This window comes from Ranitomeya variabilis, chromosome 4 (genome assembly GCF_051348905.1).
Source record: "Ranitomeya variabilis isolate aRanVar5 chromosome 4, aRanVar5.hap1, whole genome shotgun sequence".
In the NCBI taxonomy this organism is placed as follows: Eukaryota; Metazoa; Chordata; class Amphibia; order Anura; family Dendrobatidae; genus Ranitomeya; species Ranitomeya variabilis.
Window position 1 is genome coordinate 53,549,220 of NC_135235.1, and position 12,996 is coordinate 53,562,215.

The 12,996-nt window shown below is 43.4% G+C and overlaps 1 protein-coding gene across 2 annotated transcripts in view; it reads left to right on the forward strand.

Moving 5' to 3' along the window:
* LOC143769726 (gamma-aminobutyric acid receptor subunit pi-like) overlaps window positions 1-12,996 on the forward strand; it is a 257,463-nt gene that overhangs the window by 90,842 nt on the left and 153,625 nt on the right. For both annotated transcript variants that reach the window (XM_077258535.1, XM_077258536.1), the window contains exon 4: window positions 12,198-12,265. In XM_077258535.1, the coding sequence (XP_077114650.1) occupies window positions 12,198-12,265 (68 nt within the window). The remainder of the gene's footprint in view (window positions 1-12,197; window positions 12,266-12,996) is intronic.

Here is a 12,996-nt window from a genome sequence, read left to right on the forward strand (position 1 = left end):
CCAAATTTGGGAGGAAAATAATCCGAATGTAGTTTACCGGGGAGGGTGGGGGCAGTGGAGCAGGGGACACAAGAAGCAGGGTTGCTGCTGCTGCGGCATGAGAGGAGCAATGTTGTGGGCCCCAGGCTGGGAGAAGGGTTGTCCTGGCGATGCAATTCTGAGGACCCTGGGCTCACAGAAAATGAGTTCGCGCATTTTCCAGTGATATTCCTGCGGTGAGCTTTGGGAAAATGGCCACTGGAGGCCGGGCATGCGCAAATTGAGATCTCGGTAGCCATAAGCTACAGTAAAATCCGACTATAAGACACACCACCATTTTATAAAAACATTTTTTTCCTAATTTCCTCTCCATCTGCATCTTATAGTCCGCAAACTATTGTATTGTAAATCAATTTTTTTTTGGATCACCCCTTTAAGGCAAAATATAACTTCTTTAAAAAAAAAAGAAAAGTTAGTGATCTCCAAAACTTACTACTCAGTTACAAAAAAAAAAATAAATAAATAAAAAAGTGCTAAATTATTGGACAGGAATTAACTTTTTACTCGTTAGTTTAAGAGCAGAATTAGCAATTTAGGCGGTTTTGTATTAAATATTTTCTACCATCTCAATATGAAATTAAAAAGCAATTATCCGATTATAACAAACAATTATATATAATCAGTAATTTTATTACATTTGTGACTGCAGTTTCTAAGCACAATTATTGCTTCATCGACAATTTGTACTTTTATATTAAATATGGATGTATGGAGGAGAGGTTATTGATAAATTCTTATCTATAGGAAGGTTTATAAGTCAGAAAGTTGCCTGAAAGATTAGAAAGGAATTAATATTAGTTGAAAAGTAATGAAAGCTGCAGTAATACTTCCATGACCAAGTGGCGTTTTTATGTTTTCTTAATGTTAATGTTTAGTTAAATTTTTAATGAAAATTTCTGTTTTAATTTCTACTTTGATGATAACAATTTTGCAGCCTAAAGCTGACTCTAGGGTATAATCACTGAAAACTTCTCTATCCAGATCCAATTTACTTACTTTGAAAAATCCAAAGTGGCTGTATAATCCTTTATAAACATTTTCCCGCCTGCTATGAACATGAACATTGTTTGATTCAAGCTTGAACTCGTAGAATGCCCTTTTTTGCTGAAAATTTAAAACAAAATATAAGACAATGTTGCCATTTTGACAAGGATTTGTAAGGACTACACCAACCTCATCAGGTCTAAGATATGTTTGCTAATCAATACAGATTGTGTCTTAACACACTAGGTGTCACTGGCGCTGCCTAGGGGGCGATGATGGTGGGGGGCACGTGAATAAACATATGGAGTGCAGAAACAAAGCATGCTGAGCTCAAGGACCTTAAAGGGAACCTGTCACCCCCAAAATCGAAGATGAGCTAAGCCCACCGGCATCAGGGGCTTATCTACAGCATTCTGTAATGCTGTAGATAAGCCCCCGATGTATCCTGAAAGATGAGAAAAAGAGGTTAGATTATACTCACCCAGGGGCGATCCCGCTGCGGTCTGGTCCGACGGGCGTCGCGGTCCGGGGCTTCACATCTTCTTACGATGACGTCCTCTTCTTGTCTTCACGCTGCGGCTCCGGCGCAGGCGTACTTTGTCTGCCTTGTTGAGGCAGATGCCGGGAAAGGTCAGAGAGGCCCAGCACCTGCGCACTGCAGTACTTTGCTCTACCCTCAACAGGACAAGGTACGCCTGCGTCGGAGCCGCAGCGTGAAGACAAGAAGAGGATGTCATCTTAAGAAGATGGAGGTCCCGGACCGGACCACGATGCCCATCGGATCGGACCGCCCATCCAGGTGAGTATAATCTAACCTCTTTTTCTCATCTTTCAGCAGGGGTGTCAAACTGCATTCCTCGAGGGCCTCAAACCATGCGTGTTTTCAAGATTTCCTTCACATTGCACAAGGTGCTGGAATCATTCTGTGCAGGTGATTAAATGATCACCTGTGCAATACAAGGAAATCCTGAAAACATGACCTGTTTGCAGCCCTTGAGGAATGCAGTTTGACACCCCTCTCTTTCAGGATACAGTGGGAGCTTATCTACAGCATTACAGAATGCTGTAGATAAGCCCCTGTTGCCGGTGGGCTTAGCCATCTTCAATTTTGGGAGTGACAGGTTCCTTTTAAACTAATGCAGTGAGCAGGGCCTGGCACTGAGCAGTCATGTGACAAGGGGGCAGAGCCACTGCACCTGAATGCAGGAAGACACAGAACACACAGAGTGCAGGACACAGACAGAAAATGTAGTCAATGATACCTGAGGGTCAAAGCCAGGAGGGAGCGAAGTAAGTAAGGATGAGACAACGTGTAAACAGGGACAAGCCACAGGGTCTGATTACCGGGAGAGATAGAACAGTACAAAGCAGAATGCAAAGGCAGAAGTCAGGGAACAGAGCCGAGTCATACACAGCAAGACACACAAGCACAGAGGCACAAAGTTTACGGCCATGTAAACCTGGGTCAGCAACCACAAGCCGAGCATACAGAAGTATCACTGACACCTAATCCAGGAACTGCCAACAATAAATAGCCGCCCCAGAACCAAAGAGAGGCGGACAAAAAAAATTAACCCTTACCTGACCAAGATGGAGGCGGCACCATCCTGTCCAGAGTCATGACAGATTGTATTGTGAAATCTACTGATAGATCCATTTTAAAAATGTTCTTACCCTTACTACAGGCTGAAACCACTCTATAGAAGATATTTGTGCCTGCCAATTTCTACAATACTGACCACTGTCAATTTATGAGGTTATAACTCTGGAACGCTTCACCGGATCCTGGTGATTCTGAGATTATTTTCTCGTGACATATTGTACTTTATGATAGTGGTACAATTTCTTTGAAATGGTTTGCGTTTATTTGTGAAAAAAATGGACATTTGGCGAAAATGTTTAAAAATTTGCAATTTTCAAACTTTTAATTTTGCCCTGTTGGAATGTGGGCCTACTGGACACTGTTGGAATGTGGGCCCCCTGGGCCCTGTAGGAATGCGGGCCCTCTGCCTGGGCCTTGTTGGATGCTGGCCCCTGCCCTCCAGTCAGTCACTACTGAGCCTCAGCCAAGCGTCTTCTCACCAGAGAGAGACTACTCACCCTGCTCGCCTGCCGCCTCCACCTGCTCATCCAGTCTGCGGCCTGCCCATCGCCTTGTCTGGTCTGCCTGTCGCCTCATCCGGTATCCCCGTCGCCTAGTCTGGTCCGCCTCTTCTGGTCTGCCTCGCTGTGGACCCCCATGTGGCACACCGCACGCTGCTCTGCTCCGGAATGAAGAAGTGGTGCAGAGCAGTATGTGACGTCACGTCAGGACCTGGATCATGATGCAGCGTGCCACAGCTTAAAGCTACAGTGCCCATTTCCATTCGCCGGCTGCATTTACAACACTGTAGGTGTCTCTTTAAAACACCACAGTGTTGTTATGCATTGGGCATTCGGAATCGAAAGCCTGAACAAAATGTTGGGGGGCCCCGAGCGTGGACCGGGGGGCTCAAGCGTGGACCGGGCTGCCAGCGTGCTCAGGCCCCCCTTTTTGCTCCTAATCACTGGGCCCCATACAGTAGTAAGGGCAGTAATGCCCTGATTGCTGCTCTGGCCGCACGCCAGCCTAAGAGCCAGTGCAGAGTTTAGGAATGTTTGCTGCTGCCTTCATTGTTGGGCCGTGATCTGCAGGACCACGCTAGAGAAGCAGCACGCCAGTGGTTGTCGGCACTTCAGTCTTAGTGGAAACAGGCAGCAAGCAGCATAGAGATGAAAGTGTAGCGCGCCCCGTAGCTGATAGAGATCGAGGTGCCATGTGCTTCGTGATCGTGAACACAGCGCAAGTTCCGCAAAGAGAGAATAGAGTACTGGATAGACTTTTGTAACCCGCCTTACCAGCATATACTTTCCTGCCAACGGGAGACCCTGATTGTGCTGCGGCCTTGTTTGCTCCGACCGCATATGTTCATGGACTAGGGGCTCAGTGGAAGGTACCGGACACCGACCACTGCCGCCAGAAGATGGACCGTTGTTTGCAGGACCCCACTGGAACAGTACCGCACCAGCCGTTGTTGGCGTCATTGCCTGCTCCGTAATTGCAATGGCCTGGAAGACGACTGACAGGCTAAGTTGATCTAACACGAACTGCCACTACCTTTTCCCTTGTTTTCATTGACTCTGCACCTCTTTTTGCATCTGAACTGTTTTTGTTCTCCCTTTGACTGTTTGCCTCCTTGCTTGGAGTATTATCCTGTTATGTAAACTTGTTAACCCTTGCTCTGCCTCCTGTCCATCACTGCATCTCGCAACCTGCTTACATATTGAGCACCTTGAACCCACAGGTGCTTCTCATAAGTTTATAACGTTAAGCCGTGAAAATTTAAAAAACAATCACATTTTTCCCAAATAAATCTTTTTTAGCTCCATATTTTGCATTTTCACAAGGGCAAAAGGAGAAAGTGGACTCCTATGTTTGTTGTGCAATTTCTCCTGAGTTCACCGATACCCCATATGTGGTTACTTTTGTGGCACAGTGCAAAGCTCAGAAGGGAAGTAGCGTCATATCACAGTGCAGATTTTGAGGGTGCCATGTTACATTGGCAGAGCTTCTGAGGTACCAGAACAGCAGAACCCTCCACAAGTGACCCCATTTTACCAATTAAACCTCTCTATAAACTAATCTAGGGGTGCAGTGATTATATTGACAACACAGGTGTGTCAGACTTTTATACTATTGGGCAGTGAAGAAAAAATTATTTAAATTTTTACCACCAAGATTGTGTGTTAGCCCCATGTTTTACATTTCTACACTGGGAAATGGGTAAAAATGGCACAAGAATTTGTCCCACAATTTCTGCTGAATGTAGAAATACCTCATATGTGACTGTACAGTACTACTTCACCATACGGAGTGACTCTGGAGGGACCGCTATTTGCCTCTTGGATCACAGATTTTCCTTGACTAGTTTGCAGATTCCATATAAAGAGCCCCTAAGTGCTAGAAAAGCAGAATCCCCCCTCAAGTGACCACATTTTGGAAATAATAACTCTTTAGGAATTTATCTACAGATGTAGTGACAATTTTGACTCCATGGGTGTTTTCCAGAAAGAGGCAGCAGTGGATGTTGCTGAGTGAAAATTGCAAATTGCCGTTGAAGTGCCCAGTACGTTGAAGTGCCCAGTACGTTGTAGTGACCAGTACATTATGCCAAGCTCATGCTTCTGGAGACACACACCTGTAAATTAGGCGGGCTCTCTTTAGTACAGAAATGCCAAGCATGTGGGCGCTAAATGTTGTTTAGGCACATGGGGCTCAGAAGGGAGGGGGCATTTGGATTTGGGAGAGGAGAATTTGCTGAATTTCGTTTAGGGAGTGAGGAGCCATTTAGCTTTTCCAGAGCCTTTGTGCTATCAGTAACGTGGATGCCCCCTATATTTCCGTTAACAGATGACAGATCTGAGTGGGGACTTGCTTTTTTTGTGGATTGAGTTGAAGATTTTATTGGGAACATTTTACATAACTTTTGGAATCACATTTATACGGTGCTCTACCCTGAGTACTTACTTTGGGGTTTCCATATAAATCGTGACGGATGAAACCTCCGAGAGATCCTTTCACTATAATGAGGCAGCAGAGTTACTGTGAACTCCATCTGGCACAGCAGAGTATCAGATCAGGATCTGACAGGCAGGGAAGTAGGCATGCTATTTGCCTACTTTTGCAGTCCACCTTCCCTACAGGACTCGGTAGGACACCGCGGCCATCGTGGTGCCAGGGGTCTCCATGGAGACCATCAGGGCAATGGGATTGCATCACGTTCTCCCGATGGAAGTGTGCAGGGAGCCTCCTCCCTGCGCAATGCCCCTCAATGTCGCTGTTGCTATTGACAGTGGCATCAGAGGGGTTAAATGCCCTCAATCTGTGCCAGCACTGATCGTGGGCCTTGCCGCGGCGTGTCAGCTGTCAAATACAGCTGACACCCGCACCCGATCGCCGTGTGATCGGTGTGCCGTACTAGTACTGCTGTTTGTGGGAACGCATCTCCCGCAGAGCAGTACTAGTACGGCGCATGTCGGGAAGGGGTTAAAGTGGTAATCCGGGACTATATTATTTTTTTTTTACTATGGATCGAATAACTAACAGGCAGGTAGTTGCTAACTACCTACCAGTTCTGCCCTGTGCAAATCTCTGCTGCCAGTCACAGACCACTCCTACCGGCGATTCCAGTCTGCAGTTTCTGCTGATGTCACGGGAGCAGAACAGCGGCTTATCTTCTGCGCCACTCTGTTGATAGGATGTGACTGCCAAAGTTATGTTGATTGACAGCCGACTCCCCACTACCTAACTGTGGGGAGCCAGCTGTCAGTCAGTATCAAGTCGGCAGCCTGGAAGAGGAAGAACTGTTCTGTTGATATGGAGCTGCGGAATCGCTGGCAGGAGCAGTCAGTAACTGCTCTGAGTCGGCGCCGGATAGGACAGGCAACTACCCGCTTGTTAGTGTTTTGGCTCATAGTAAGAGATTAAAATAGTCCTAGATATCCCTTTTTAAAGGGATTTTCTGGTCTAAAAAAAGGTCTGACCGCCAGGTTATTATGGTAAGTGATGAACACACTGTCACGATTCCTCTGTAGCCCCCATGTGAGTAGGCTTTCACAGCAGAGACTTGTCATGGTGAGTGGGGGCTGACGTTTCTTCTTTGACCAGTAAAACACCTTTAAGACTTAATCCTGGTCAAGGCTTTCATTAGGAAAGGAAGCAGCAAGGTTGCCACCATCACCATTTGCCTAAAAATAAATGTGATGTATCCGTGATACTGTATATATATTTTTCCTTTAAACTGGGGGAGATTAGTAATACTTTTTATCATCATTTTACTGTTTAGTGTAAATGCTATTTATGTGTTCATATTTCTATCTGAAGTTTAGAAATCTATGACTTATAATCTGTATGATTTTGTTTTTTCAATGTGCTTTTAAAAATTGTTGCCGGTCATCAATTTTTAGTAAGTTGTCTTTAAAAAATGAAAAAAATCAAGTTTCACTGATTGGACACCACAGATAAATGAAGTAGACAGTAAAAAAGTGATGCGATATAAGATGCTAGATCTTATATTTTCTAATTGCCAATGTTAGTCAACAGCACGGTTTTACTATATAGGAAGATGATCGGTGCCAATATTGATTAAGTAGATTAACTCGAGGCTACTCCGGCACTATGCCAATTAAAAACTAATACTGACAGTTGACAGTGTTGCTGACGGAAGTTACAGTGAGGATCTATGAACAAAGCACTTATGAGTGGTTTTAATGGCACTGGTGCAATGCTCCTTCTGTGGCTCGGTGGCAGCTGTCCAACTAAGTAATGTCATTTTCTCATGCGCACCCAAAACATTTTTCTTTCTTTCTTCTTTTATTAAAAACTGCTGAGCACAAAACGAACGCGTCTTGAGCTTTCCCTTCAGATTTATTCTGGAGACAGAAGGAAAAAGTGATACAAGAATATAGTTAATGGAAATGTGAAATCCTTCTACTCCTGTCCAAGTTCATGTCATAAATTATTACGAAAAAGTAACGAGGGAGGTAGGTGGAGAGATTTTCACAAATTTATAAACAGGCACAAACATTGTAATGGACCTGCATAAATTTGAGAAATGTTCCCTTCATTTGCTAATGAGTCCTAAAGTATGTCTACTTCGAAATCTTGACCACTTTTTTTGGCAAATTTTTCATACTTCATGATACAAAAATTTTGCAATTTATGCCAATAACTGGTGTAAAAAACTTGGGTTATTATTTTTATATAGCTATTAAAACTGGAGCCCAGAAATTATTTGTCAGGAACCCGAAAGGTGGAAAAGCCTTGCAGGAGTCACATTGTAGCACCTAACATATTCACGGAGACCAAAATCTAGGTTTAGTAGGTGCTAGGACTGTATTTAATGCCAAATGTAATGTGTTGTAGAGAACAATAATGGTTTGTGTGCGGACAATGAAATTTCCATGACTTGCCAATGATGTCCATGAAAATTTGTTTACTATATTTGATGCTACTGAAATTGACACAGACCCATAACCAGAACTCATTTGAATACTTTGTGAGGGACTGGAGTGCTGATAGTGATCGTCCTGACATGATGTCCTGCCATGTTCAAGTTTAGTTTTCGGAAGATTTGAGGATGTTGTAACAGCAGCAAACATGCACCTTAGTAATGACCATGGTTTGGGAATGAAGACTTCAACTTACAGATAGCATGGTCAGTTGTTTATGTTCTTCTGACCATGAGTCTATAGTTAAGAACTTAAGTGTATATAGCAAGGGCAACAGATAAAAACAATAAATGCTGTGCTGTGACAACTCATTTTTAGGAGTCGTGACAGCTCTGGTTCTGCTTTAATTTAAACATGGTTTTTACTTTGGGGCCAGCAAGGGTTAATGTCAGTTTCCTTGCTGGCATCTGCTGTGTTGCTGGTCAGCTGATGTGAGTGGTGACCACTCCCACTGTTCTCTAAATAGCCACATGATGCATCAGCTGACTTTTGGTAACAGTTTTTCTCTGGAGACCAGCTGAGGAGTGTGGAGCTCTCTGGTGCATCAACTGCTTGAGGTCCTGGTTCCGTATCCTCTGCTGTGTGGAGGTTGCAGCAGAAGCTTGAACTAAGTTTTTCCATGTCTGTCTTATGCTTGTCACTCCACCCTGTGTCGACACCATCTGCAGTGGTGAGGCTAGCATCCTTGCCGGCCAGTGCACTAGCCAGGATATAGTAAGGTGACAGCTAGGGACTAGGCACACTACGGCGGCAGGAGGAAGGACCCACAGGGCATTGGGGGAGCTTAGAAATAGGCACAGGTTGTTGTTTTGGAGGAGCCCCATTCCTCGTTCCCTATAGAGCCTTGCTCTCCCTTTTTCCATCCCATTTTGTGTGTGTGTTGTGCCATCCTCTGTACCGACCCTGTTGGGTTGTGACATGTGCTTTGTTCTCCTTAACCCCCTGGGTGTGTCCCAACCACTGTTCCTGGTGTCAGTTATTATAATGCTGCATTGCCATTGAAAGGGTGTGAACTGCCCTGTCCCTGCCGCTGAAGACAACGTCGAATTATAAGAATAGTCTTGTTCCTTTTGCTGTGTTTTATTGTTCCATGTGAGGTGTGTGCTGTGTCATGCACTTTTTTTAGTAATGTATTGTAACTAATGTATAGTGTTGTAGTTACTGATGCTGCTGTGTAAATGCTGTAAAGGTAATTCCTATTGTGAGTAACATGCACTCAGCTCAGGTTTAGGGAAAGTATGGGTAAGCACAAGATAACCTGTAGGCTAGTGCTATATTCAGTAGATAGTGACTTTAGATAATTAAAGCAAGACACAGTTAATTTTTTGGGACTAGCCCATATTGGGAGTGGATTAGGGCAACTAAAAATGGAATCTCTTCCTGGTTTAGTTAGTGCAAGAGGTAGGAAAAGTGTTTGTTGGAGGCAAGGGGAATTTGACAGTGCAGTAGGTTTGAAGCATGATGTGGACAAAACGTTCTGGCAGTATGAAGTCATACAAAACACTTGGCAGATATTCCTGCAATGTCCGGAGCCTTTGGCTCGATAGAGCTTGTATGGAGAGTACCTTAACCCCTTCTGTACAGAGGAAGATGGATGCGGAAACGCATGAGGGTAACGAAGTGGATCTCAGAAATATTGCATTGCTGGACGGTGAATCCCTAGAGCTAACAGGATCTGTTAAAGTAGGGATAGTCCAAGCTGAACATAAGAAAATGATGGAATTGTACATTGTGAGCGACGCAAGTGGCTAAGGGTTCTGTGCCCGATACTGCATGTTAAAGACTGTTGTACTTGAACTGTCCAGTAAAGTTGTTAAAACAAACCGGGTGTCCCCTGATGTTTGTGTGGTTGGTCCTGAAACAGAAGACGTGGAGACTACAAAGGACTCGTGTCTGCAAGTGAGTGTACCATATCTTAATGCCAGCAGGCAGGTGGCGGTTCACCGGACTCAGGTCTGGCAGCCATGAACTATCAATGTCGTCACTGTATCAGAACCCGGCTGACCCTTTTCCTCAACTCTATAAATGGTTCTTTAGATATTCAGCTATTTAATGGGGCTTTCGTCTCATGTAATAAAGAGAGGGCATATCACTAGTATTGAAGGACGCAACACTTCTAATTTCTCCTTGCATGGCTGAGACTTTGGTCATTGGGTTCTTTAATAGTGGTTTCCTGAGAAGGAGACCTCTACTATGATGTCCCTATCCCCTATTAAGGCACAAGGACTATTGTCTAGATGGGTCATCCCCTTTAATAATTGGACTAGTATGTCAGTATTCCTCTACTGTACTGCAGTTCTGCAATAACACGGCACACTGCTTAAAACATATTTCTATCGTGTCTTCCACAAATTAAGAAAAAATAGTAATGAAAAGCCAGCTGACAGGCACAGCTGCTCTTCTCTTGGCAAGATGGCATGTGCTAATGTTTATTTGCTGCTAGGAACAATCAGAGGACGCACTTATCACACTTGGCGAAAACTAGACCAGATAAGGACATGAAGCCCAGGTCACTGATCTATATGTAATGAGCATTAACCAGAATGCTGCATTGCCCTGCATCTCAGAACATCATAGAATAGACATTAAAGGTCAGTTGCAAGGTGGGGGTCTTCTGATTTTCTACATGCTATAGACCCTATGACTCGGTCATCATTTCACATGCACTAACAAACTCCCAATAGAGTCACTTACAATGGTTAATTCCATGAATGAGGACGGCAACTAATATAGAGTGGGAGACCTTACAAAAAGACAGGCCCAGAAGCTCCTGATTCATGAGGAGTCATATGCGTCTTTATAAATCAGGATCACCGGACAATTGGTTCAGACCTCCCTGCTGGAGTAAGATTATACAATAATTTCAAAATTATAGCACAGCCATGAGTTGCGCCAAAATTCTGCAACTTTTCAATGCATTTTCTGCCAGAATACTGGTGTTAAAGCTCTGATGACTAGGGCCTACAGCAATAATTGGTTATTATGGGCAACAAAGGCAATATTAATAAATGAAGCCTATGTACCTGTAAAAAGTGTCCAGGTCAATGGGCAGCGATAGTTTGTGTATGCATTTGCATCTCATGTTTACATTACTCCTGCATATTTTTTATATAATATTTAGCTGTAAAGTTTTCAAGAAAGAACTATAAGGACTATTTACTGTAACTGAAGATACTTTTTTTTTTTTAATAAGGGAGACCCTTTAAAGAATGGATATCTTTTTTAATATACTAGAAAGTCATGCTTTATAATTCTTGTCATCTCATTAATCAAGAGTCAAGACTCAATTTGGAACTGTTCTTTCTTCAAACTTTGCATAAATAAATAGCAAAGACCAGTATAAGAAACATTGTAGTATATCTTATTAGGGAATTTTTCCTATTTTTCCACTTATGAGCCACATTTCCTCTCCAACTCCTCCTGCCTCTTGATCTCTTCATCCAGTGACCTCTCAGATTTTTCTTGCTGAAGACAAGACGAGCCAGCAGTATCAGGTTACATAGAATATTGAAGTCCAATGGAGAAAGAGTGGGGGAGAAGGAGAGCAGAAAACACTGAGAGCATAGAAAGATTGTGCTGAGCTTTCAAACAAGTCTTTTACCTCACCACAGAGCTGGATTCACATTGGCGCTGTTCAGTACTGCTGTACAATTTTCTCCATGCCTCTACTGCTTCTCTTTGTGTGCTGCCGAGGGGTAAAAGAGCAGAAATCCCTCTTTCTGTTTGTATTCTATATGGAGGATAACATAGCAGCTAGTCTCCTCAAAGCAGCTTAGAGTCACTTGCAAATGGGGAAAACTGGTGAAAATGTAGGATACATGTTATATAATGGCAACAGAAAATGTTATTCCTCATATACACACATTGCTGCCTATTTGAAAAAGTTACCTGAAAGTATAGTTTAACTTTAAGGGAGCGTTTTGAGTCGGGCAGAATAAGGACATTCTTAATTTCCTTAGCTTTCCTTCTAAATATATATATCATCCTCCGTGAGGGTCTACGTGTTCATTAAGGCACAGAAAAGCTAATTTTCTAATATTTCTGTATTGTGCCCATTCATTGCTCACTTACCACTGACGAAAGGCAGACAGCTGTTCACCTGCATGATTCTCTGTCTAATTCTCATTGTGATTAATTCCATACAGATGGGCCCGTGACAGTGGGGATGAGTTTGGACATTGCCAGCATTGATACAATATCAGAAATTAACATGGTAAGACGTCAGCTATCATTCTACTTGGAATGGAAAGTTGAAATCTGTGGGTTATAAATACAGCAAATTGTTCTACCTGATTACCGTAGGATTTTTATTCTTGTCAGTAGAGTAACGTTATATTAATGTGTACTATGAGAACATGAAGACATGTACATGGAGTTCTAGAAATGTTCAGGGTCCTGTAAGTATATGAAACATAATTGAAAAAAGTTGGCTATCATGGTAACCTATGGTTTACTCTTTTTGGCCATTTTTGCTATAAGCAGGGTCATCACAAGAGCATAGGAGGTAGAGCTTTAGGGCCAGGCCAAACAGGGGCCAATTCAAAGCACACAGCATTAAAAATAATTATAACTGCCAGAAAATGCTCCCAGGGGAGTATATGGCCGAAGGATTTATAAGCCATCAGTTTTTCACACAGACTGCTCCCCATGTTGTCTTCTATCTCACAGACTACTCCAGATGTTGCCTTCTATCTCGCACAGACTGCTCCCCGTGTTACCGTCTATCTCACACAGACTGTTCCTACATGTCACCATCTTTATCACACACGCTGCTCCCACGTTGCCTTCTATCTCATAGACTGCTCCCCATGTTGCCTACTATCTCACAGATTGCTCCCCATGTTGCATTCTATCTCACACAGACTGCTTCCCATGTTGCTTTCTATCTCACACAGACTGCTTCCCATGTTGCTTTCTATCTCACAGACTGTTCCCCATGTTGCC